At 41.6% G+C, this 27,860-nt stretch overlaps 1 protein-coding gene across 1 annotated transcript; it reads left to right on the forward strand.

Moving 5' to 3' along the window:
* Positions 1 to 3,981: 3,981 nt before the first annotated feature.
* PANK2 (pantothenate kinase 2) lies at positions 3,982 to 27,547 on the forward strand. The gene is given in 8 exon segments (XM_074196060.1): positions 3,982 to 4,077; positions 4,079 to 4,331; positions 11,797 to 12,149; positions 17,378 to 17,631; positions 18,202 to 18,378; positions 19,654 to 19,777; positions 24,145 to 24,270; positions 24,875 to 27,547. Coding segments are annotated over 8 exon segments (1,419 nt in total). The 5' UTR covers positions 3,982 to 3,996; the 3' UTR covers positions 24,926 to 27,547.
* Positions 27,548 to 27,860: the final 313 nt, after the last annotated feature.

Below are 27,860 nucleotides of genomic sequence, written 5' to 3' on the forward strand. Positions count from 1 at the left end.
ATATGGTGATGAAGATCTCACTGGTAATTTTGAAGAGAGCAGTTTTGGTGGAATGAGAAGTTGAGAAGAGTTAAGAGAGTGAGAGGAAAGTAGAGCCATAAAGAGAGAAGAGATGAGGAGGATAGCCAAGTGAAGGTTTTTTTCAGGATGGGGGAGACTTGGGCGTGTTTGTAGGCAGTAGAAAATACTCCAGTAGACAGGGAGAAATTATAAATAAGTAAATGGGGATGACAGAAGGGACAAGCTGTTAGAGACAAGATGAAATGAGATAGATGGGACAAATAGGACTGTTAGCCTTGATCAGGAGCAAGACTGTTTCTTCATATGAGACAAGGGTGAACAGAGAGAGGGGCCAGACATCTGAAGGATAATAGATGAGGAAGAGGGGAGAAGGGGGGGCTCAAGGTGAATGGCATCAATTTTTTTAAAATAAAATATAAGACAGGGTCTCTGCTGAAAGAGTAGGGGGAGGGGGCAGCTAAGTGGCACAATGGATAGAGCACTGGCCTTGGAGTCGGGAGGACCTGAGTTCAAATGTGGCCTCAGACACTTAATAATTACCTAGCTTTGTGGCCTTGGGCAACTCACTTAACCCTATTGCCTTGCAAAAACCTAAAAAAACAAAAGAGTGGGGGGAGAGGGAGTCATGGGAGATTTAAGGAAGGATGAAAATGTTTGGAAGAGCCGCTGTAAAAGGTGGGAGAGTGAGGTGCTAAGAGAAGTTTGGTAGGACAACCTAGCAGGGAAAACCCATTTGAGGTTATTTCACAGTTAGAATGATTGTGTGATTTCTCACCTATATTCAGTAGCACATATGTAGGTGGGATGTAATTAGTGATGTAAGAGAGAGAGGGATTGAAAGAGGAACACAGTATAGAGTTGAATTGATTCATTGAGGAGTCAAGATGAGAAGAGATATGTCCTGAAAGAGAACTGAAGGATCAAAAGGTGAAGTATGATGTAATATAAGGAAAGGCAGAGAGAGAGAGAGAGAGAGAGAGAGAGAGAGAGAGAGAGAGAGAGAGAAGAGAGACATAGAGAGTGAGAGATTGAGAGACAGATAGAGACAGAGAAATGGAATCAGATGAAATGCTAGTAGATTTTTGTTGAATAAGGGAATTTTAGCATTTTTGAATATGGAGGTGGTACATTTATGGATTATAGAAGAATCAAAGGTATGACCAAGGTGGGGTGGAGGATTAGCTCATGGGAGGTGAGTAGGCTCTGTAACTAAGTAGTTAGGGGACTTGAGGGAGAATTAATATATAATTTGAAGTCCCCAAATGTGAGGTCCAGGGTGGGGGAAGAGAGACACATTGATTGAAAACTACGTATAGAACTCATTGATGAAGGGGAGCAACTTGAAGGGTCTGCAGATAACAGCTACCAGGATTTTGATTGGGTGGTAGATATGAATGACACAAACCTCCAAGGAAGAGAGGTTACTCAGTAATGAAGGGGGAGAAGCTAGAAGTGGCAATGGGAACGAGGAGTCATTCAACTCTCCTGCCTTGCCTAGCGAGTCAGAGAGTGAAGGCGAAGCCAGTATTGCAAAGAATGAACAGAGAGGTCAAGTCATCAAGGGAAAGCCAGGTTTCAGTAAGACCTACTAGAAGGACTGGGAGAAGCAAAGATTTAAGATGAAGGGAAATTTGTTGCTTATTGAATAGGCATTTTAGAGGGCACAGTGGAAGGTCTGAGGGGAGGGAAGATGAAGCTCTGGGGTGGAGGAGGTTGGGAATGAGGAATGGGGTGGTTGGAAGTGTAGAGGGGGTTTGGATGAAGTTTCCAGGGATGTGGAGAGTATGACCAGGTATGAGGTGTTCATCCCTGGGTAGTCAGGGCTATTATCCTTAGGTCAAAGGAAAAGGCAGGCTTGAAGGTGATGGCAATGACTCAGGATTGTCTGATCCATCTCCTTTTGAAGCTGGAGAGATGAGTCCTAGGGAGCTGACATGACTTGCCCAGCGAGCTCCACAAACGCTCCCTGGGCACAACAAACATCAGTGCAGCAAAACAAGCCGGAGTGGTTTCCTTTCCTGATGGCACATGCCTTCTTCACCCTGCACCTACAGCCTATTGCTTTTCAATGTGTTTTAGCCATCGTTCCTCCAGGAGCAAGACTGGTCTCCGCGCTGTTCTTGGTGCCGCTTCTGGGTTCTCATCGCACCCCCTCCTCCCGGCCCGTAGCACCCCACGCCGCCCATGAGCCGGCCGTGTCACCCGACTGTCTTCGCACTTGTCGGAGGGGGGCAAAGACCAGGTCGGGGCCACCCTGATGCTTTATTATTTACTTTGTCCTTCCGTCCAGCTCTCAAGCTGGGCTGGCCGCTGCCCCCCGGCCGCTGGAGGAGTCGGAGCCGCCTCTCTCCCGGTCGGTCCTTGTCTTCTCCTCCGGCGACAGGCGCCCCTCACCGAGGAGGGAAGGACGGACAGGCCGGCGGGGGCGCGGGGTCCGGCGGGTGTCCGGCGGGGTGTCCGGCGGGTGTCCGGCGAGGTGTCCGGCGGGTGTCCGGCGGGGGGCGCGGGGTGTCCGGCGGGGTCCGGCGGGGTGTCCGGCGGGTGTCCGGCGGGGTCCGGCGGGTGTCCGGCGGGGTGTCCGGCGGGCGGCCGCCTGGGCGCCGGGACAAGGCCCGCACTGCCGGCGCCTCAGGCCGCTCCGGGCTCCTGACGCGTGGCCGGCCGTGGCCGTGGCCGGCCGTGGCCGGGGGGGGGGGGGGCCGAGAAGAGGGCTCCGAAAGGGAGCGGGCGGCCGGGCCGGGGGCGGCTCTGTGCCGGGCACGTCCCGTCCGCCCACAGCTGCCGCCTGCCCGGGCGCCGCCCGCGGCCCCACTTTAAGCTGCGCCCGCCGGGGTGGGGGGCGCCTGGTGCAGGGGCTCGGGGCCGGCCCGAGGCGGGACCCGAACTCGGGCCTTCCTGCCTCCGGCCCCCCGGAGCCTGGGGAAGGCCGCGTCCCGAGAGCCGGAGGGGGCCGGCTCGGTGCTGGGTTCGGGGCTCGCCCGGGGCCGCCGGCTGGGTCACGGCGAAGCGTCTGACGCCGGACTTGAACCCAGGTCCTCCCGCCTCCGGGGCCGCGGCTCTGTGCCCCGCGCCCCCTAGCGGCCCCGGCTGGCTCGGGCTGCTCCATGGGGGGGCAGCGCTTTAAGGGGTTCGGGTTTAGGCTGGGGGTGGGGATGTTGTGGAAAGCTGAGGCTCGGGGAGACCCATGGGGGGGGCTGCGGAAAGGCCTGGGGTTCGGGAGCTGATTCTGGGGGGCAGTGCCATCGGGGGGGCTGACTCCGGAGGGGGGGCTCGGGGCGCCCCGGGAGCCCCGCCGGACTTGGCCACATAAAGGAGGCGCGTCCTGGGAGGCTCGTGGGGGGCCCCGGGGCGGAGGGACTTCGGCAGCCCGTTTTTGGCGGGAGTCGCGCTATTTTAAAAGTTTTGGGGGTGACGTTATTTGAGGGGAGCTCGGAGTTATTTTTGGCAGATGACATGATCTGGGGGATGGGCTTCGGGGAGGGGGCGCCGGGCGGGAAGGGGGCGGGGCGGGCGCCGCCGAGGGGCGGGAGTCTGGAACAGGCGGGAGCGCCGAGTTCCGCCTCCTCCCCTGACATCGGTCTTCCCGCCCACGGGACGATGGGACAGGGCGCGCGCGGCGATTGGCGGCAGCCTCCGTCAGTCTCCGCTCTCCAGAGCCCATTGGGCCAGAGGGCGCCTCTCTCCGTCCCCAACCCACCCCCTCCTTGCCTTCCGGCCGGCTCGCCTCCCTTCCCCCGCCTACTCGGCGCCTCTCCCATTGGGCGGAGGCGCCATCCATCTTCCCCCGTTCCGGGTGCCCATTGGGCGGGCCGCCGCGATTGGCTCGCTCTGCGCCGGCGCACGAGGAGGGGGCCCGCGGAGGGCGGGGCGTCGGCTGAGGCAGCGGCGGCTGAGGAGGTGGAGGAGGAGGAGGCGGAGGCGGCGGCGGTGGGCACGGGGGGCTGGCTCGGGCGGGAGAGGCGGCGGCCGCAGCTGATGGGAGCGGGCCGGCCCGGGGCGCCCATGGAGCACCAAGGTAGGGCCGCCGCCGCCGCCTCGGCCGGCGCCCCCCCCGGCGCCCCCGGGCTCCACGTCGTCCTCGTCCGGAGAGCCGGGGCCCGGGGGGCCGGAGCCGCGCCGGCGGGAGCCCACCCGCCGCCGGGCCAGCAGCACCTCGGCCGCCGCCTCCTCGCCCTCGCCCGCCGCCGCGGCCGTTGCCAGCCCGTGCCGGGGAGCGGCGGGCGGCGTGACCCGCGAGCGGCCGGGCTCCTACAGCGGCGCCACGCACGCCACCCGCCAGCGCCTGGAGAGCGTCAAGAAGAAGCGGCCGCGTGAGTGAGGCCCGCGCCGCGCCGGCCCCGCCGCCGGTTTTTTTTTTTTTCCCGCGCGCGCGCCCCCGCCCTACTGCGGAGGCCGGCGGAGCCGAGGCGCGTCCCCGCGCGGCTCCGCGCCCGCGCGCCGCGCCCCCGCCCACCCGCTCCTCGGCCCGCGCGCCCGCGCGCCCCCGCCCACCCGCTCCTCTCCCTGCCCCGCCCCCGCCCACCCGCTCCCCCGCCCGCCCCGCCCCCGCGCGCCCCCTCCCACCCGCTCCTCTCCCTGCCCCGCCCCCGCCCACCCCGCTCCTCCGCCCGCCCCTCCCTCGGCCCCGCCCAGGCTCGCCCCGCCCCTCTCCTCCCCGCCCCCTCCCTCGCCCCTTCTCTTCCCTACTGAGCCCCGGAGGGCGGGGGGCTGCACGGCTGGGGCCCCCGAGACCCTGCCCGGGCACAGTGTTCCTCCGGTTCCCCGGGGCTCTTTCCCCCCGCATTAGCCGTCCTCTGGAAGCGGCCCCCGGCCCCAGCTGCCTCCTTGGGGCGCCGGGGGTCGGGGCCCCACGGACGGAAGACCCGAGCCTTGCGCCCCGCTCCTGAGCGCAGGGCATCGTTCCTTCCTGCCCGGCCCAGGAGCCCTCGCCCCGGGAGGAATTCCGCCCGTGCCAGCCCGTGCCGGGCATCTTTGGGCTCCGCTTCCCATTGTAGCACACCGCGTTTCATAATTTTTAAACGATTATTTAGAAACTTAACGTTCGACAGCAAAACGACCAGTGAAACTGAACTTCATACAAATTAATTTCAGGGCATGAAGCAACTTTTTAGTCACTTAATCAGGATTCTTGACCTGGCATCAAAAATTTTGTGCAGAATACGGGGAGAAAGTGAGAATATTTTATCTGAAGATATTAATTCCATATGGTCTTCATGAATTGTGGTTGTACCAAACACGTTGACATTTCATTTCATCTCAGAAGCTGGCTTTGAGAGTGTAGGTCTATTTTGCATTGCAAAGTTGAATATTTGACTACTAGTCTTTTCGCTTCCTTATTTTAATAATACAGATTCTGAAAGGTAGCAGTATTGTTCCTCACCCGATGTTCTAGGAGTGAAGAATTGCATTTACTCCAATGAGATGATAAACACAAATGATCTCCTTAAAGGCTCTGTATCCATTTGGAGAAGAATCAACTATTCTAAGGCTAGGGGCTGGATTCCCTCCCCTCCTGCAACTTATATCTAGACCAGAGTCCAAGGAGTTCGTTCATACCCACATAGTCTGAGTTGGATCTTGAACCCAGGTCTTCCTGGCTTAGATGTTTGTGGCGATGGATTCCTAGAGGCTCCATCAAAAGATAGTCTGGTGGCTGCTGTTTTGTGGCCATTTATTTTGAAGCGAAACTGGTCCCTTAGGTGTTTGCATTTTGGTCAAATCCTGTAAGCAATGTGGACATTTGTTTTCATATTTCCACTTGATGAAAAAGCCTAAGGTTAGAATGTTTGAAGATTTGTGGGGTGATTTCAGGAAGTGAATTCACACCTATCTAATATGTGTTTCTAATATGCTGTTTCTATATGATGTCCTTGCTCTTGCTTATGAACAAACATGACTTCCCTGGTCCCATACGAATTGATGGAGGAAACCACATGTTTTCTAAAGGATATCTTGGAGGATATAATTATCATCTAATATTTCCTGATCAGCGGGAGTCATGCTCAGGAGAGGAACAACCCTTTTGGTTATTTCTTCTAATGTTCTTTCTTTACCTGAGTGACAGATCAGGTTACTTTGCTGTGCTGACACTAAAATCAAAGGAAGCCATTTGTGCTCTGTTGCTGACCTTGTCTTATTTGCTTCCAAGAATTGTTGACATTTCAAGATTTCTAGAGCTACACAATAATACGGATTGGGCTGAGGCTGGGTTAATACTGAATTTTATCATGCTGATTTTGATTTTGTTCTGCTGGGTAAATGACTGGGAAATTTGGAAGGTTTCCACTGGTTGTTGACTTCTCATCCTCCCTTCCATTAGTGTATTTTTATGAGCATGAAGTATGTGACTTTTAATTTGCTCTCCCCTCCTTTCTTTGGCTCAGATTGCCTGAGTATATGTAGTTGTTCTTTCTGAATGTTAGCTTATCTATCCCTTTATATTGGACCCTGTACTATTTCTAAATCTTTTTTTCCCCTCTTAAATAAGGAACCTTTCTTTGCTCAGGGAATATGCTGTGCCTTGCTAATTAACTCCTGGCTTTTCACTAACTTAATGCTTTTCAAGTTGTTACTTAACCTTCCCTTAGGCTTTAATTTCCATATATAAAATGAATATCTCTAAGGTATTATCTAGCTCTAAAAATTTTTAAGTCTGATTTCGGACTGTTGACTATTTATCATTTTATTTTTTCTCAACTCACTTCTCCTTTGGTGTCTTCTAAAGTACTTGAGAACTTCTTGAAACCTGTTCTTCAATTAGAATTAGCTGCTGTGTATGCAGTAGACACTTTGGAACAATAATAAATAGGGTTTCTGTCTTACAAGTTTACAAGTTTTCATTCAGGGAACTACATATATATATATATATGAAATAATTAGAACAAGCAAGGGCCAAAGCGAATGATGTAAACTTAAAAATGCTGTAGGAGTTTAGAGGAGTAGGGAGAGTAGTGTTCATTTTATTCTGAAGAGATTCATGGAGGAGGTAGGATTAAAGCTGCCCCCCCAGAAAGATGAGTGAGATTTGGATGTGCAAGAATGCGGAGGTGCCTTCATGCCTACTCACTGATAAAAATTAGTGTGCAAGGGTGTCCATTTTTGCAATCAGTAAGAAGTGAGAGAAGAGGATGAGGCTCACTTGGTCCTGGGATTAGATTAGATATACCAGGTAATCTAAGATTGAAGCAAATCTTTAATGAGTTGATTCTAGGAGAGTGGGGGAGAAAAAGTCATCTGACCAGGAGGTCAGATGGACACAGGAAGGTGCCCATGACCCATAGACGAGAGAACAGGCAGGGAGCTAGCACTCTGGTATTGCCAAGCTTGTTGCACTTGGCTGGTTCCCTTAATGACATGGTTTTAAAATAACTGCACTCCCCTTGGGGATGGCTTTAACCCTCTATCCTAGAAAATGAGCCTCTGGAGTTTGTGAAAATTGAACATGCAACTTAGTAGACCCTTGTTTTCTCATCTTGTTATTGCCACAGAGCTAGGAATTGCACCAAATTATGACATGTTTTGAATTGGGGCAAAGAGGATCATGGTAAGGCATGGGGGTGTTTTGTTATTCTCTTGCTAGACTTTGGTTTAGTTGAACCTCTAGCTGGCACTTGTGACAAAATGAGTGGAGTGTTTTGCCAACTTTGAATGTACACGAATCCAAAGCAAACATGACCTATTATCTCATAGAAATAAAACTAGGAATAGAAAACATTGAGAGTATCTAAATATAGTTAAAAGGAAAGTGAATTATGCAGTGATAAAATAGTGCAGGGCATCTATTGTCTTTCAGGGTCTTCAATGGGCTGCACATATGAATCATGCATTCGGGTAATGATATGGTCTGTTTCAGCATTTCTGCTCTCTTGTTTATCTGGAGAGAGGACAAGCAAAAAGCACTGTATTTATGCTATCAAACACATCTTACTTAAACTTAATTTATTGAGAGAAAGGGGAAAAAACCCCTTATTCTATATTGTAGGCTGTAAAAAAAAAGGAGTAGGGGTGGGTGGGAAGGATTTTCCAAATTGGCTCTTTTTTAAAAAAGCAGTAAAGATGTTTTAAAGCTTTAATCCAGAGTCTTAGAATTCATAACTTGATGTCTCCTTATCCTTGTTTAGTGTTTGCCTTTTTGACTCTTTTGGGAGTATTTCTTGATTTGAGTGCTTATGCAGTGTTGTATAAATGTTGATTCCCTGATTTACTGCCCCTTTTGTGGGAGCAGAAATAACTTTCTCATCATTTGGTTACATTATTTATATGTTGTGTATTGAAACTTAATGGTAATGTATGGATTATATATTCTCCTTAAGTATGGTAGATATGCTTTTAAAAATACTAGGGACATATAATATGGAATATTAGGACCTTATTCATTTCAAATGGCACATCCCAGTGTGAAAATTCATTAAAATTCTAGAAACATAACTGGAAGAACCAATTGTGACACCTAATAAGTAAAAAAGGAAATATTTCAGGGAGATAAAAGTGTGAATTTTGTTTTTATTCTGTAGATTTGCAGATAACAGCTTATCAGGGGCAATTATGACAGCTTTGACTTAGACCCTGGGAGATATGTATAATCTAATAGATATGTTAATGTGGTTTTGACTTTAAAAAGCAAGAATAGTAATATTTCTTGAGCCCTTTGACTGGCAAAACATTAGGAAATAATGGAAATGTAGGTTACCTAGCAGAAAAAGGTGGGTTTTTTTTTTTGGTGTTATTTTTAGGTTTTTGCTAGGCAATGGGGTTAAGTGGCTTGCCCAAGGCCACAAAGCTAGGTAATTATTATAAGTGTCTGAGGCTGGATTTGAACTCAGGAACTCCAGATTCCAAGGCCAGTGCTCTATCAGCTGTGCCACCTAGCTGCCCCCAGAAAAAGTTTTAACCATCAAAAAACAGCCTTCTATTAGACCTTTCACCAGGATGAACAATTTGATCCATTGTCAAGATCAGAAACCATGCAAAGGCATATAGAATGATTTGTTTATTATCCTTTGTCTTTCCTTCATTGTCTTTTTTCCTTTGATACTGAAATTTTACTTGGTTCTGAGAAATTCTGAAATTATTTTGGTATTTTAATTTGTCAAGCAAGATGTGGCTGCTTGAGTTCTCAGGTTTATGTAAGATATCCATTTGAAACCCAAATTCTAATAATACCGCTATTTTAAAGTTTTACAAACATATAACCTAAGGTTGGAGGAATTTGATTTATGTAATTAACAATTATAAGAGTGTTAGGGTAGTTTTAAGCTATTAAAATTTAAAATGCTTTCCGGACACTTTGTATTATTAAACTGTCACTGAAGTCAGAACTTTTTAGAAATTACATATTTTCTGTAAATAGCAATCAAGACTTTTTCAATCTCTTTGGGTAAGGATAATACTCTTAGTGCTTTTCTTGAGTCAGGAGAATAGCATTCTGGAATTTTAGCCAAGTTTTAATAATGCTAAATCTCTATAGTCTTTCATTTTACATATATGGCTAGAATAAATTTTCAGTCACCAAAGGAAGACCTAGGTAGAACTTTCCCACAGATCATTATTATTTCAATACTTTTAGATGTATTCATGTGGTGACTGCAGAATATGCATTTTTGAAAATACATATTGGTTGTGTGCTTTATTACTCCCATGGTGGGAAGACTGAATTTAAAGGTGATCAACTTGTAATAAAAAAATGATCTTTAATCTTAAATATGCAAGTGGCAATCCATATCCTTTTTTACCATTAAGAATGACTTAAATTTCCTCTTAGTTATGTTGATGTTTTCAAATAAATTTTATTTTGTGTTTGAAACTAAAATAATTACTTGTTTCTCAATTAAACTGTGAGGGCAAGTGGGATTTTTTTTTGAACCGGCTTTATTAATAGAGTTTGAAGAAGTTGTCTGGCAGATTTTGTTCTGTGGTGTGGGTTTGAATAAATTTGGAGGGAATTTCAGAGAATGGGAGAAGAAAATAATAGAAAAACTGTAGATTCCTTCAGTTGACAAAATAAAACCACAATGTATCATTCAGTTTATTGTTAACCTTTTTATAGGTAATAGAAGCTAAATAAAGTTAATGTGGCATTGATTTAACTTTACAAAGCAAGAATAGTAATATTTCTTGAATCAAACTCCTCCAACCTTACGTTATATGTTTGTAAAACTTTAAAACAGAGGTATTATTAGAACTTGTTAGATTTCAAATGGATATCTTACATAAACCTGAGAACTCAAGCACTTGCATTTTGCTTTTGACAAATTAAAATATCAAAATAATTTCAGAATTGAGTAGCAATTTCAGTATCAACCTTGAGTTGCAGGAAGCGATTAATTTTTGTAGGAGGCCTGATACATAGCTGCTTCAGGAATGCTTGTTGGCTTTGTGCTGCGGTCCCTCTGTTGACTCTGCACATGGAGGTACCAGATGGGAGGCTGGGAGTCCAGTGCACCTGAGTGAGAACCAGCTGTGGGATCCGGGGCAAGTCTCCTCTTTTTACTTTGTTTCCTCCTCTTAAAATGGGGATAATGATTGCTCCAGGGTTGGGTTGAGGATCCCCAGAGCTAATTTTTTACTAGGATAAAACCTTAATGAGCCAAAGGAATGTTATTATCTGAGTGAGCCTTGAGGGTGAGACCACACTGTTGGGTGGGCTTGGAGGGACCTTCGCTCTTTTCTTTGTGTCTAGTGGAAGGAGTGCTGTCTTAGGGTAGGGAACCAGGATACTTAGTGTCTCTAGGTTTTTGTTTGTTCATTTGTAAAACGATTTCTTCCAACTTTAAATCTTTGACCAATGAACCAGAGATACAGTTTTCTTGATACTTTTCTTTTCCTAGTCTTGATACATCTTTGAAATTCCCTTTTTTGGTAAACTGCCCAATCAAAATTCAGTTCTTGTTACTAGTTTTTGCTTAGATGGCAAATTTAACCATGGCATTCTTGATAACTTCATATAGATATTCCTCCCATAGGCTGATAGGGATGAGGAGGAGGGACAATAAGTCATTGTTCTAAATCCTTTTCCCCAAATATTTATGCTTGTAAAGCACTCTTTTAGATACCTTAAACAGTTTGACTGTCAAATTTAACATTTTCTTTAAAAAAATCATCCTAGAGATATAGAGTAACTAGTTTTAATTTCTAAATTTGACCTTTGTCCTAATTTTATGTACTTTCTTACATGATTTTGAGATCTTATTTCACCTTGTGCTTTGGAAAAAATTTTTCTATGTGAATTTCTGTTTAGTTGCTTTTAGACCCAGTCCTGATGGGTAAATTTTAACCACCTTACTCAGAATCACAGTATTTTCTTGACTGTTAAAAGTTAATTAAGGCAATAGCTAGAGGAAAATTGCCCTCAGAGATGACGTTTTTAAAGTCTACATTCTGTTAGATCTGAATGTGACTCTTTGGATTTGATGTTTTCTTGATTTTGCAATTAAATATGAAAATGAGGGAAACTATGCAAGTTAGATGTAAAAATATGGATAGTTCAAGTGATTGCATTTAATGAAGTATTTTAAGTTTTGAATTTTTTAAAATAGTACGTTCACCATCAAATAGTGCCTATGCTAAGAGTATAATAAGACTTCTCCTGAATTGTGTTGAAAATAAGATAATTAAAATTTTTGCAATCCATAGTTTCTTTGTAAATTTCAGGGAATGAACACAGATTGCTTATTAATTGGTAGACAGGAATTAGAGTTTATTGTTGTGGTTATTGCAGCTGCAGAAAAAAATAAGAATTTTTTTTCTTTTTTTTTCCCCCTTTTATTTCCTATTCAGTCTTTCCGTGGTTTGGCTTGGATATTGGTGGAACCTTGGTCAAGCTGGTTTATTTCGAACCCAAAGATATCACTGCTGAAGAAGAGGAGGAGGAAGTGGAAAGTCTTAAAAGCATTAGGAAATACCTAACCTCAAATGTGGCATATGGGTCCACTGGCATTCGGGATGTCCACCTTGAATTGAAGGATCTGACCTTGTGTGGACGTAAAGGCAATCTGCACTTTATACGCTTTCCTACTCATGACATGCCTGCTTTTATTCAAATGGGCAGAGATAAAAACTTCTCAAGTCTCCACACTGTCTTTTGTGCCACTGGAGGGGGAGCATACAAATTTGAGCAAGATTTTCTTACAGTATGCATTCTTTTAGCTTATATACAATTTGTAGATTAATAATTTATTTAATATAGTACTGTAAATAATGGTGGAAGCATTTTCATCTGCTTAACTATTTTAAGTCCTAACCTTCTAAATTTAGCTTTTTGAGTTAAGATCAAATTTAATATGAATTCCTGTTCATGTATGATGGCAAGAATCAGTCACTAAAGTATAACATTTTGTTTTGTTTTGATTTTAGGTTTTTGCAAGGCAAATGGGGTTAAGTGGCTTGCCCAAGGCCACACAGCTAGGTAATTATTAAATGTCTGAGACCGGATTTGAACCCAGGTACTCCTGACTCCAGGGCCAGTGCTTTATCCACTATGCCACCTAGCCACCCCCTAACATTTTGGTTTTTGATCTCTGTATGGTAAACAGGGAAAAAAAAATTAAACACAAACAGGGAAGGAAATGTTTGAGAAGCAATTTTTCACTGCTAGGCCATATATATATCAATATGTACTCTATATTTCCTAGGTTATTTCAGAATTGTTACCAAATGACTCAATTTTAATTTTTTTTAAGAATTAAAGGAAGACAGGCAAATATTAATTGAAAAAGGACAAAAATAAGTATCTTAACATTGGCTCTGCCTTACTACCTCAAGTCCTGTTTTTAAAAGAATGTAACAAAGTTAATTGCTATTTTGAAACACATTTTTCATTTTTATGGCTCGAAACCAGTATTCTTCAAGTTACAGAGAGCAAAGAAGAAGGGATTTATTTGCCCTTCCTTTTGATTCATTGAACATTGTGCATCTAAGTACTGTATTTAGACCAATGTTGGCATGTTAGTCCTTCTAGACCATAAGAACTTTACTTTTGTTTCATTACCTGTTACCTGGGAAGAGAGAGAAACTCTGTGTGTGTGTGTGTGTGTGTGTGTGTGTGAAAATAGATAGAAATTTTGAAAATCCAATAAATAGAGAAGCTGGAAATCGATATTTTAGTTTTCTGTGTGCTTTTATTCAGGCTTAGACACCTTAAACTGTAAAATAAGAGGATTGGACTGGATGATTTCTAAGGACCTTCTAAGTTCCCAGTATTCTAATTCTGTAGAAAACAAATGAAATGGAGTTTAGGAATGAGTTTCAGGAGGTGGCTAAGACACTTCTTCTTCCCTTCCTCGTATATTCCTCCTGAAAAACAAAACATTTTTGGATTGGGTGAATTGACCAAGAGGGGAAATAAAGCCACAAAATAGAGAACACAATTGTCTCTGAATTTTCTTCTACTAAGTTTTAGGTGGACATTTTATATCCCTGGAAGGTAGCTGTGGTTAATGCACCATAGGGCCTGGAGTCAAGCAAATTTGAGTGTAAATCCAGTGTCAGACCTTATTAGCTGTATGACCCTGGGCAAGTCATTTTACTTTGACTGCCTCAGTTTCTTCATCTGTAAAAGCACCTGTCTCCCAGGGTTGTTGTGAGATTCCAATGAGATGCTATTTGCAAAGTGCTTAGCACATTACCTGGAACTTTTGTAGGGACTTTCTTTCCTTTTCTCATTGAATCTGACAATATTCCAAACTGGGGGCTGGGAATTTTCTTTATTTTACAGATGAGGAAAAGAGACTCATAGAAGGACTTGGAATCTTGGATCCAGGGGTCCTGAGCCTGAGACTCTGCTGACTCTTGAGTCCACGTCTCTTTCCATTGTCCTCTTCTGCCTCTTGAAGACATCTTGCATGTCAGCACTGGCCTCCTGTTTGAACTGTAGGGCAGGTGCTGGAAAGGCTGATTCATGCTCACAGTTGTGAAAAAAGTACAGCAAAGTAGTCTTTTTTGGGGGGGGGTGTAGTTATGTCCTGAAAGGTTATGACATAGACTTTTCAAGAAAAGTCTGCTGTAGTTTTCTTCTTTGGTTCTCTGGTTTGTCATTGTTGTTATCACTTCTGACTACTTCTTTAATTAAAATTTAAAAAGACCTCATACAAATTGAAAGAAACATAATTTTAAATCTATATTTTTGGAAAACTTTTTTACTTGGCATCTCAAGATAATAGCTTTAAAGGTGAACGAGATCTTGGAGATCATCTGACACATCTAGTGCTATCCTTATTTTACCAATAAGGAAACTGAGTCTCAAATAGGGACTTAATTAAGATCACACAGTAGGAAATGCTAACAAGTTGATGATATTGAAACCCCATATCCTTGAACTTCAGATTTAGCACTTGCTGCTGAAACACAGTTCATTCAAGTGGCTGTCCAAAAGTATCCATCAGTGACTGGAAAGTACCTTGATATAAGGACACAAAAGTTACGTGGGCCTATTTTTAATTAACCATTATTCTGAGTCATTTGAGGCTAAGAAAATAATAACCTCTACTATTAATGGTAAAAAGTGATTTGTGATTTTAATTCTCCAACATCTAATCTTATAAATGAATTATTTATCTTTTTAAAAGCTAAAATGATTAGTCAAATTGTCCTTTAATTACATAGATTACATAGTTCCCAATTCTGCCCCGTTTAATGACTCTTTAGAGGCCTTCCTATCCTTTCTTACAGGTGTTAGAAACTCATTTATACCACTAAAATGATTTTTTTCCTTTGTTTTCTGTCATGAATTCTTAAAGCTTGGGTGTTGGACTATTAAATTGAGAGGAGGTAATGAAGAAGGCAAAAATCACATGCATGCCATGATCCTAATTTTCTCTCAGGCAACTTCTAAGTTGTCATTCATTATGATTTGTTATGTGGCGGTCCAAATCATCTGGAAAATTACATCATGTCTCAGTCATCTGGAAAGAGAAGTCTATTAAAGCCAGTCCCATAGGGATTCATTCTGGGGCTGATTTTATTTTGAACAAATATCCTCATTTTACATACTAGCTATGTTCCTGAAAAATTAGGGGTGAATCAGATTTGTTATGCAAAAGCCATGGGGTGTTCCAAAAGTCTTTGTGCAGTTAACCACACTTAGATATTTGGGACACATCATACATAGTATAGTCAACTTCAAGAAATAATAATAGAGTATGAAACTTTGTCTGATAAATGTAATAAAGGAGCATGAGACCCATCACCAGAAGGTTAGATGTGATGTTTTTGACCATCGACTGAGGTGTGGTACCCAAATGGAGACATTGTGGATCTTCTGAATTGTTTGTGGAAAAGGAGTTAATTTTGTATAAGTAGATATGTTGACTTTTCTCAGGAGGGGAATGTGCCTTGTAATTCTCAATAACTTGTATTAGTGAATTCATAGTAAGAGGCACTCACTGACTGCAGGTCAGGTTCACTAGATGGAAGTATGAGACAGAACATTTCAGGACAACAAACAACCTTGAAAAGTAAAAGAGAGGGAAAGACTGATTAGACAAAACATGACAAAAAAGTCATAATAAACCCCAAACAGAATGAGAGTGAGTCAGGTAATCTCTTAATATTGGGAAGTTTGCTCTTTGGTAGCTAAGAATTAAACTTTTTTTTTAAGATGTTAAGGGGCAGCTAGGTGGCACAGTGGATAGAGCACTGGCCCTGGAGTCAGGAGGACCTGAGTTCAAATCTGACCTCAGACACTTAATAATTACCTAGCTCTGTGGCTTTGGGCAAGTCACTCTTTTTTTTTTTTTTTTTTAGGATTTTTGCAAGGCAAATGGGGTTAAATGGCTTGCCCAAGGCCACACAGCTAGGTAATTATTAAGTGTCTGAGCTGGATTTGAACCCAGGTACTCCTGACTCCAAGGCCGATGCTTTATCCACTACGTGGGCAAGTCACTCTTAACCCCATTGCCTCAAATAAATAAAATTTTTTAAAAAGATGCTATTAAGGGTTCAAAAAAAAAACCTGACACTCTAGATCCTACTGAAGGATAGTTGAGTTGGTCTAACAAAGAAATGAAGAAATACAACAAGTTACTGATTAAACTATCCCTCTCCAGAAACAGCAATAGTTATCAACAAAATGAATTTCTGTCAAGTAGAAAAAAAAACTTCAAGTATTTAGTTATTAGGAACTAAGTAATCATAGGAAGTTGGTATACTCTAATAGGTATATGTTTCTTCAGGTAGGACAGATGACTATTTTATCTTAAGATATTCTGAAGTTTGTAGATCATTGTTGTTTCACCCCAAAAAGGCATTTAATGAAGTAACATTGTAATAAAAATTAAAAAAAAATTTCTCCATAAACCTTGCGTTCACTCACAAATAGGCATCGCCTCTCTGTGAAGAAGAGACATGGTCACAGAAGGAGAGGAAGTAGCAGTAACTATCTCAGTGGCATTGCTCTCTGCCAGCCCTCTTCCCTGCCAGGCCATGCGTCAGCCTCCCTTTAGATGGGCTCCGGCTCTTCATCTATTTTCAGGCTCCTCAATTTATGTTCATCATCCCCAGAGGAGAGCCACACTTTGGGCAGGCATCCTTTCCCTGTGTGGCAAAGTTGTTAGGTTGCTCATGACTAGGAAACCCATATTCTTTTTTTTTTCTTTTTTGCAAGGCAATGGGGTTAAGTGACTTGCCCAAGGCCACAGAGCTAAGGTAATTATTAAGTGTCTGAGGTCAGATTTGAACTCAGGTCCTCCTGACACCAGGGCTGGTGCTGTATCCACTGCACCACCTAGCTGCCCTAGTGTATGCTTTTTAAACTTGGAAACATTTTGTTTAGGTTATTAGACATAAATGAAATATTATCAGACTATTCCTAATCTTTGAAAATTTCAGAGTATTAAACTTAACAGTGCATTACCCTGTCCCTTGGTCTCTGCCTTTCAATACTCTTTTCAGTGAAGGTATACTAGTCTGAATAGACCCTTGGTCTGAAGAATGTGGAATTTAGTTCTTCTGTTTATAAATGCAATTATGTGTGGGTATTCTGTAATAGACATGTTGCTTTAGTAATTTAAAAACTTTTTTTTTGTATGAGGGAGTGACTTGTTTTCTACTTGGCCAGTTGATAAAGACACATTTGTATTTGGCTGTAGAAAAACAGCTTAATAGACCTGCTTGAGCTTACATTTGCAAAATATATTTAGGTGTGTGGGATATTTAGATTTCATCATACTGCCCAGTCTGTCTGTTCCCTTTCCCCAATCCCTTCCCCAAACAGGTTACCCTTTCTCTTCTATAAAACATGTAAGATATAGACTCTCATGACTAGTCTTGTTTTCCATTGAGGGAGGAAATACTCTTTTTGGAAGAATTTGACTTTACCTTTAACATTTTAAAAAATTACCTAATTTTTTTTATTTCATTACAGATAGGTGATCTACAGCTTTGCAAACTTGATGAACTAGACTGCTTAATTAAAGGAATTTTATACATTGATTCTGTTGGATTCAATGGACGGTCACAGTGCTATTATTTTGAAAACCCAGCTGATTCTGAAAAATGTCGGAAGTTACCCTTCAATCTGAAAAATCCATATCCTCTTCTTCTGGTGAACATCGGCTCTGGGGTTAGCATCTTGGCAGTATATTCCAAAGATAATTATAAGCGTGTTACTGGTACCAGGTAAGGTCCATCAATGAAGGTAGTCCTCAACATAATTTTAATATTAGTTCAGTTTTTAAGGTATTGAAAAGTGTGCTTTTGAGGACATTTTTAATTATTTTGCTATATAATAGATTCTCTTTTTTTGTCATTGATAGCCAAACTTTTTAGTGTAGCTTTCTGAAAAGTTTAGTTTCCAGTCTTTTGACACTTGGCATTTGTCTGAGATGATTTTGCACATTGTGAGGTTATTCATTTTTAAAATGTGCAACAGGTCAGTGTATCAGCTTAGAACACTTTCTCCTTCCTTGTTGGCTTGGATGACTAGATGGTGAATGTGTTTAGAGCATGGATATGAATTGTCTTAAATGTTGACATTTTCGTGTTGTTTGCTCTTAGATGAGACTGTCATCTTTCTGTTTCTGAATTCTCTGGATAAACTGAAGTTGGGGGTTCATGGTGCCTGTCTTGGGGGCGGTGCTTTTAGTTCTGTAAAAAAGTTCTTATCCTTCTGTTTCTGTTTTGAAGTATAGAGAGAATGATGCAATGTGTGATATTCTGTTGTTGTTTTTTTTGTTTTTTTAATCAAAGTCTTGGGGGAGGAACCTTTTTTGGTCTTTGCTGTCTTCTGACTGGCTGCACCACTTTTGAAGAGGCTCTTGAAATGGCATCTCGTGGAGATAGTACCAAAGTGGATAAACTAGTACGAGACATCTATGGAGGGGACTACGAGAGGTTTTCATTGCCAGGCTGGGCTGTAGCCTCCAGGTAAGATTGTGTGTGGGAAAGAGGAGTTGGGAATAAAATATTTTTATGTCTGCTTTGTGATTTAATTTTATGTACTTGAAAATGTGACCAGATAGCATTTCTTTAAGCACTTTTTTTGGCTAATTTTTTGGTAAGTAATTAAACTAATAATTATAGTTTCAATGTGTTTGCAGTTTGAATTTGTTATCCCTCTAGGTATAGTTGTCCAATTTACTTTTTCTAGTGTTGTAATAATTGTAGGTGTCTGCTCGTTCTTTTGCAGGGGTGGGAGATTCACAGAACGTTGTCTACATATTTTCAGTTTTTTATTATGATAATTGATTTGGCTCTCATTATTTTCCTTTTTTTTATTTTTCTCTTGAATAAAACAGTTTTTGTTATTGGATCGGTCTTTGTGGGGGGGGAGAATAGTAGGAGGAATTTTAGATGAAGTGAAGGTTTATCAATAAAGATTCACTTTAAAAAATACATAAAAGAGGGGCAGCTAGCTGGCACAGTGGATAGAGTACTGGCCCTGAAGTCAGGAGGACCTGAGTTCAAATCCAGCCTCAGACACTTTATAATTGCTTGGGCAAGTCACTGAACTCCACTGCCTAGCAAAACAAAAAAAAAAATACACAAAAGAAAAAGTTGTAGATATCACACTAGTTTTAATGCCTCTAAGATTTTCAAAGAAATCTGATTCTCTATTTAAATACCTTGAGTTTAAGGAGTTCCAGAAGTATTGACCAGAGACTATGATTCTCTTGTATTCATTAAACTAACTTTATGGAAATTGGGGAGTAGATATTTTAGCTTTCTTCTGGCCAGCGGCTTTGTGTCACACATCTTGTTGTAACAATCCAAAGGGAACAACCATGTAGTTGAGTGGTCAAGAAAGGTTTGGGATTGGGGCTGGGAAAGGAACAAGGAAAGGGATCAAATGAACCCAAGTGGTTCAAGGCCCGGAATCTTCTTGGACCTTGACTGAGGAGGCTGAATGACTTCCAGTGGATTGAGGTAATAAGTAAAGACAGACCCAGTTGAATAGCTTGATTTTCTTCTGCTCATCTTTAAAATGCCACTGCAACCCTATTACATAGCTGCTTATTGGTTTAGATTACTTTTGTATTCCTGTTGACACAAATGTTTTTCTTTGGCTAATTCCCCTATAGTTTTAAAATAAAAATTTATTTGTTTCAGAATTGAGTTTAACTGTACTAAGTGTCCAATATCTTTTGCACTGCCTTGTTTTTCCCCTCATATAGTGCTGGGTTTTCAATATTCTCATTATAGTTTTGGAAACATGATGAGCAAGGAGAAAAGAGAGGCAGTCAGTAAGGAGGACCTGGCCAGAGCGACTCTGATCACCATCACCAACAACATTGGCTCCATAGCACGAATGTGTGCCCTTAATGAGGTAATAAGAGAAACGAATCTTTCATGACTCCTCGGAAAAAAGAGAGAGAGACAGAGAGAGACGTCTTTCCACGTGTTGGGGGACTCTTGAGATTCTAGCATTAGTGGGAATAAAAGTAACATTTTGGAGGAGAAGGCAGCATCAAGGACTCTGGGTGTTGGTGGGGGGGGAGCTGGTGGTCAAGAGGGAAGGGAAGGGGACTGTGGGGCAAAGAGGAAGCCGGGCCAATGGTCCCAGGAGACTGGACACTTCTCTCTTGGGGCTTTCAGCTTCTTTACAGTGCTGCCTTGTTGCCTTGATGTCAAGCAGCATTGTACAGGGCTATGAAAGAACCAAGACAGATCTTCACTTCATTTGGGCAGAAGCAGTGAGCTGGAGCTTAACATTAAAGGAGCATTTAGTTTTTTACACTTTGCCTCCTAATTTGGAGAATTCTGTTTGAAGTCAGCATTTAGTTAACTTGATAAGGGTAGGTTTGGAGTTGGGAACCCCTGAGTTTGAATTTCAGCACAGACTGTGTGACTGGGCGAGTCACTTAAACCTTGTATGCCTCGGTTTATCTTCTGTAGAATGTGGGTGATCCCTGAACTGTCTGCCTCACAGGGCTGCTGTAAAGATCCAAAAAACCTTTAAGGGCTCCATAAGTCAGTTATTTTCTTACATTATCTTATTTCTCCCAAGGGTGTGAGGGAGAGGCCAGTGTTCTTACAGTTTATTGATAATGATCCTGTCACTTGGAGCCATACCTAGGCCTCCAACATTGTGTTGAAGCAGGAAATATCTGGTAGATAAGAAAAGATTTGAGTGATTATGATATCAGGAAGATCAGGGCAGACCTGGATTGTAGAAAAGGCAAATGATACTTCGAGGAAGTATCGGAGGTCAAAGTAGGGAAAGATTTGTTCATTGTTTTTTTACTATCCCCTAAGACTTCCCTCTGTCCAGGCCCCCATGACTATCCAAGAATCCTTGTCACATAGCTGCACTTGGGCTTCTCCCATCTTCAGTGTCCTGTGTTCCAGAATGGACCTTGTATGGTTCCGTCCACTACCCTAGACCTGAGGAAAACAGTCTGCATTATTGCAGGGGGCAGTGACTTTAGTAGAGTATCCTGCTCTTTGGTTTGCCTTTTTCTCCCTTTCTCTTCTAATTGATAGTTTAAGTAGCTGTAAGCTTTAATTAAAAACCCTTCAGGCAAATTTTCTTGCTTCATTAGAGGGAGGTATCATTTGTCACTTTATTCTCCCAATGAGCCCTCAGTTTCCTAATATCCCTACTGGGGACAGGTTTAGTGATCCATTTTCTTTTAATCAAGGACTGAAAAGAGGACACTGGAAACTCCAGTGTTCTGAGAGTGCTTGCTTTGATGTTGCCCACTCCCTGGTGTTGGGCACTGGGATGTCTGGTACCAGGATTTTGAGATGGAGTTGGTTTAACATGGGGGTGGACCGGGCTGAGTCTTTTCAACCTCAAATTTACTAGTGGGGAAAGGGGAAACCAAGGCTTAGTTTTCTCTACACTCAGTGCCTTCTCTTTTTCTTTTTCTCCCTCTCCAGACCTTCCCCTTTTGGCCAGTTCAGAAATTCTTGCTTTTCCAGTGTACTGACTTCATTTTGTAAACAACTTGATATGCTGCTTAGTGATAGTTATATACATCCCATTAAGATGTAGCAGATGAACTATATAAATTTTATTTCAGTAATTTGACTGGTTTTGGTATACTCTGGCTTTTTTGTAGCTTGCTCATTTAATGTAATCTTTTTTTTCCCTATAACTTCAAAATTAGAAGGAAATTTGAAGACAGGTATTTATTAACATGAACTTATAGAATTTGAAGATATTTTAAAGTAAATTTTCACATCAAGCTATTATTTCACTTCCCCCTTAGTCCCCCCATAAGGTGAAGAAAGTGAGGTGTAGAGGGATTGTGCCCAAGACTATGTATATTTAGAAAATTAGGTGAGCCTTGGACAGTGTCTACCATCTTACTTGTTCATATTAAAAGTAGTCATCATATTTGGTCAGCATCAAGTCCCTATATTCCCTCTGGTTTTCATTATGTTGCTGAACTCTTAAGCATTTTTGCTTGTTATCTATCTATCTATCTATCTATCTATCTATCTATCTATCTATCTATCTATCTATCTATCGGTGTCCATTCCACACATAATGGAAGACCCCTAAAAGGGCTAAGTTAAATATTCAGCTGATAGCTACTTCCTCACATAAGTACTGAAAGGCTAATGTATACATGCATTAAAAGTCAAGTTAACAAGCCTAGTTAAGTGTTTACTATATTGCAAATAAAGTATAATAATAACATTTATAATTATCATCTCATTTGATTTTCACAACAACCCTGGAAGTTTGATATTATTATCTTCATTTTACAAATGAGGTTAAATGACTTGCCTATTAAATGTCTGAAGCTGGATTCGGATTTTCCTGACTCCAGTCCCAGTGCCCCCTTCACACAAGCAAAAAAGCAAAACACAGTCCCTGCCTCTAAGGAACCTAATGGGGGAGACATTTATGTCTTTTCTCAGTCTATCCAGGCTTGCCCATCCTGGGCATGTCTTGCCATAACTTCACTACAAGGGCTTAAGGGCTTAAATCCGGTGAACTGAAGACCTTCTTTTCTGCTAATTTCCTCTTCTTTTGTGGCTGAATTTTGCTTTGGGTGCTTCAGGGGAGGAGCATGTTTCTCATTGCTCTCACCTACCATAAGCAGTAAATGTATGTTAAGTGCCAGATGCTGGGTTCTGGGGAGGTTTCAATTTAATGAATAACACTTCTTCTGTTCTAATGGATCTTATCTTCCACAGAGGGTACTTCTCTGTTGCCCTCGGTGTGATATTTATTTTTTCTATGAATTAAGAGAAGAAAAGTAGATTAGTTGAATGAATAACAGACATAGCAATCAAGTGTTTGATAACCCTAAGAACACTGTCCATGGGTAAGGAAATCTGTTTGGTAAAAATTGGGAGAAAAATTTGGTAGAAAATAGACTTGGAGACCAGTATCTTTTACCATATGTTGCAACTAATTCTAAATAGATGGTATGCTAAAAATTGCCTTCTGTTGGGGGGTGGGGGGGGGGAGAAGTAAGATTGGGGGGGGAATTGTAAAACTCAAAAAATAAAATCTTAAAAAAAGAAAGGGAGGTTATAACTTACAGCTAAGGAAAGAATCTGTAACCAAAAAAAGGATAGATAAGAGTTTATAAAATTTGCTTTATTTGTAGTCTCTTAAATTAGAAAGTCACTGGTGGGAAGTGCTGACTCTAGCTCCCTTGTATAGTATTTTTCTACAACATTAAGCTTTGGCATATAAAGCTTTCCTGGCTTTAAATGCTCTGATCCTAATAAACCAGGACTCTTTGTCACTGGAAGATGCAACCCTCCCTAATGACGAATAGAGTTACAGATAAAGTGAATTGGGGAGGCAGTTTTGGTGTTTTACCTTTGGTGGTAGTATGTTTTTAGACAAGATGCTTTTAATTTTTAGTGGCTCCTGTCAGAGCAGTGTTTAGTGTTGGAAATGTGTGGTTTTGTCTGAAGTACCAAGGAAGCACACCCCCCTCTAAGCATCTTTTTTACTTTGCAAAGTGACATTTGTGTATAAAGTGCAAAAAAGACATTTTTTTAAAATTAAGAACCTTGTATTTGAAAATATACCTGATGTGCTTTCATGCGACCACCTCATTTATATCAGCTTATATTAAGGCTTTGAGTTCCATTTTAGGGGGCAGCTTGGAGGTCAATAGATAGAGCACTGACCCTGAAGTCAGAAAGGACCTGAGTTCAAATGCAGCTTCAGTCACTTACCAGCTGTGTTGACTTAACCCTGATTGCCTTCACCAAAACCAAAACAAAACAATAAAAGCCAACCATAACAAGAACAAATCCATTTTATATCAGTATGTTTCTTCTTTCATTTCTACTATGAATTGAAATGAAATTTGTTCCTTTTAATTTTTTACTGTTCTTAAAGTAGTATAAAATCTGAGAGAGATACCATCAACCTTCGTTTTATACATAAGGGGAAGGAGATGGAGATTCCACCATGGGAATTTGGGTATACAATATAAATACTAGATGAGGGTCACTTATTGCAGAGATGTCTGCCTTTTCTGGCATCCTGTGAAAAGGGGGCTTAGAATTAGGAAAGCTAAGCTCATGAACAAGTAATAGCAACCTGGCTCTTTCAAATACTTTTAAACCCTTTATTCCCCCCCCCCCCCCAATAAAGTTTGTCTAATTAAATAAGTCTTAAAGATAAGCAAAAGAAATGCTATTTGGGTCTGGTTTTAAAAATGGAATGGAAACCATGTTGACATCTAACTGCCTTTTTTTCATTGTGCCCAGAACATTAACCAGGTGATATTTGTTGGAAATTTTTTGCGAATTAATACCATTTCCATGAGACTTCTTGCTTATGCTTTGGATTATTGGTCCAAGGGACAGTTGAAAGCACTTTTTTCAGAGCATGAGGTAAGCCCATTCAAAAAAAATCATAAACTAAAATACATTTTTTCTGTTAATGTTTGAGGCACAAGTTAAATTACTGTGTTTTTCATTGGTTTGAAGTAGAAGTAAAAATAATGAACACTAATGTTTTCTTCCTTTTGGGAGGAAGAGTGCCTAGCATGAATAATTTAAGGTATGCAACTATAAAGCTCAAAGTGGTAGATTTTTGTTTTGCTGTATTGAAAAGAAAAATTCCCAATTTTTGGCTGAAATAGGGAAATTCTATAGGAAATAGCCTACTTTTCCACCCTGAAATAAAACAAAATCATTGTGGTAATCGCATCTTTAATATGTGATTATCTTGCCTTTCTTGAAGTTATATCTGAAGCAGGATATTCTTTGATGCAAGAGATCTCAATCCCTGCCGCTGAACAACTAGAAATCTTCATAAATAAGGTTCTGTGTTTTTTCTGCATGTTGCTTTTCCTGAACATATGAACATAGATTGGGAGTCTCATATCTACTATTCTCATATTCTCCCAATTATGCTTTGATTTTAGTAATTATTTAGAAACATGCATTTGTCTATACCTTATTAATAAGTATATTAACTTTTTTGCTTTTCTAGGGTTACTTTGGAGCAGTGGGCGCTCTCCTAGAGCTACTGAGATTACCCTGATGTGTTGTCTGAAATCACCAGAGCCTTCCACAACCACAATGGAATATGCAGACTTTTTTTCCCTTTAAAAAAAAAGAAATGTATTCCAGTGACTTTTATAATAATAGAGTATGACCTGAATCAAAGTGAGAGAAAGGACAGAAGTATTTTTTTTAAGTTGTGAAAAGAAATCTTGAGTTATGCCAAGAGAAACCTCTAAAATGAATATAGAGGGGTGGACTCTGCTCATTCATTGAGTATCCCCTGTTTAAATTCATTCAGTAAAGTCACGGTAAACCTGCTGTGTGGGAAATAGTGTCACTTGATGGAGCCTCTTCAGGGATGCTGGTCTGTCTTCAGACAGCTGTTCATGTCTCATCCAGAATGTTAAATGTCAGTTACCTTGTCTGTATTCTAATGTAATCACATCTTTGGTATAGATACTCTTGGGAGTCTTTTCTCTCCATGTTACTACTGAAGTGTTGGTTTTCAGAATTTTGTGTTGATGACAATGTCAAAGTGTAACTATGATGTGTGTGTGTATGTGTATCTTTTTTTAAAAGTATTTTATTCTGAAAGGCTCTGTGTAGTCAATTCTAGAAGTTTAATGGTTTGTGAGCCATTTTACTTAACTTTAAAAACTAGTATGTTTTAAAAAGGCAATTTGTCAGATTATATTATAATTTCTTAATCTTGGGCTAAAGTATTTTTTGAAAATATTTCCTTTTAAGAGTGGCAGTGTTTCCTTCCCTTTTTGTGGACTGGATTATTGAGACACATAACATTCTTAGTCACATAGCTTGTATAGTCTGTATGTGAATGAACTAATTGATAAAGCAAAATCTGGTGGTTTTTGTTAACCCAAAAAGACAAGCAAGTAATAAAATCGACAAGTTGTCAAGAGGTGGGAACTTGGTGACTGCTGCAGATTCCGGAGAAAATGATTTGGAGGTTTTATTTGAAATTCACTAAAAACAAATATAACATTTTTAAATGTTTGTGTAAGTTATGGAAAATATATGCTTTGCTATTTTGGGGAGAATAATCAGAAGTAATCAGAAGAAAATAATTTTAGAGTCTGGCAGAGGAAAAAAAATTTAAATCTTACTTGAATTTTCAACTTGGAGGTTTGGTGTATCTAAATAGGCTAATTAGTCCAAACACTGGATTTTCTGAAATTACAGGATCAAAATTATTTCCCCTCAAAAAACTTAACCACTCTGCCTGGCTGCCATTTGTTCCCCTAGAGTAGGGAGGACATGGATGGGTGCTGTCCTCACCCAGATTCTTCATGTTCCTCTAGTCTGTCTTCTCAACCTGCATGGCATTTTTTTCCTTTCCCCCCTTTAAGGAAAAGTGGTTTAAAGGAAGAAGTTTGAGGGTCGAGTAGGAAGCCAAAGAAGGCAGTTTGGGGATCAAAAAGATGTGATTGGTGGAATTTTGAAAATTTGAGTCCAAGACTCCTCTTCCTAGAATTGACATGTGAGTGGCCCCTTGGCATTACTTCATTGGTGCCGATAGCATAATTAAGCCTCAGCTGCCAAAGAGGGCCCAGGCTGATGAAGTTCTGGCTCTTGATTTAGGTACCAGAGTTTTTTGAGCAAATATTTCCCTTAAACATGAAGGTTTTGTCCTCTAATTGTTTATGAGTAAAGCTTTTTCTTGTGAGTCCAGGTATAACTATTCCTTCCTTTCCCTGCCCTCTACCAGTCTTCCCAAACCCTGTTAGCAGTTTTGTTTTGGGGGGTTCTGGGTTAAAAAGGAACAAAGATCTGCTCTCTGCTTGAATTTCAATGGTTAACCAGTCTATTGACTCTTACCTAATCTCTTGTAGTATGTTTTTAATTAGGTGTCTCAACAAAAAGCACAACTGCTATTTTGTTAGCAATATACTAACTTCTGGAATACAAGAACGAGAATGAGAGAATGTATGCTATTGATCATTTGATTCCTGCCCCTAGTTGGGGATGTGCTTCCTTAACAGTGTGCTGAAATAGCCCATTCCATTTTCCCTTGATCTTAGCGTAGTAATTAGTCTCTAGAAAAGCCCAAGTCAGGATTTTCTGGCACTTCAATCTGTTAGTGTCAGCACTAGTCCCATTTAACAGCAACTACTAAGAGAGTTTCATTTGCAAATCTGTTTTCCTGACCTCTTTCAGAAACTTAGTCAACAGAAGCATGGAGTTGGTTATACAGAGCAGTGATCAGGAACCAGTGAGGAATGAAACTTTGGAGCTGGAAATTAGCTCCCTGGAGTCTACTTTTTGCCCTTGTGTTAGATTAGTAGGATGTAGACAGAAAAAAGACTCATTATAGAGAGACTTGCAACAATTTCAGTTGACCAGAATTGCCTTATTTTTTTCTGTCCTTTCATCCTTCTTGCTGCCCATGTAAATTAAGTAGTTTGGCTTGGTGCAATTATGTATTTTATTCAGACCACAGCGATTCTGAGCCTGCCCTCACTATCTCCTCTTTACCCTTTGTTTCTCTACTTTTGCCTGCTTCATCAGTGTTTCTATACCTGTATACACACGGCCTTGGAATACTGGAAACTGTTTTGGAGAGGGCTGAGAACTTGGCCTCTTTATTTTGAACATTGAATTTATGTATGCATGATGTATTAAAAACTTATTTTTTTGTAAAGCAGCTTTTAAAATTTCACTGTGGATATACTATAATCATTTTTATATTCTCCAAGTTATGGTTGAATTAAATGATCTTTATCTCTGAGGGGAAAGAATGATTGCTGTTATCATGGGAGTGAGGGTGAGTAGTCATAGGATATTTACCACTATGGAGGGGGGACTCTGGTCAGCTTCTCTTGAAACTGTAGTCTTTACTGGGAAGGTAGCACATTGGGGCGTAGAAAGCACTGGACTGGACCGAATCCTGACTGACTCAAGCCCTGGTGCTCCCTGGGTGGCTGCACCAGGGAATGGCACAAGAGCCTAACATC

Source organism: Macrotis lagotis, chromosome 1, assembly GCF_037893015.1.
Source record: "Macrotis lagotis isolate mMagLag1 chromosome 1, bilby.v1.9.chrom.fasta, whole genome shotgun sequence".
In the NCBI taxonomy this organism is placed as follows: domain Eukaryota; kingdom Metazoa; phylum Chordata; class Mammalia; order Peramelemorphia; family Peramelidae; genus Macrotis; species Macrotis lagotis.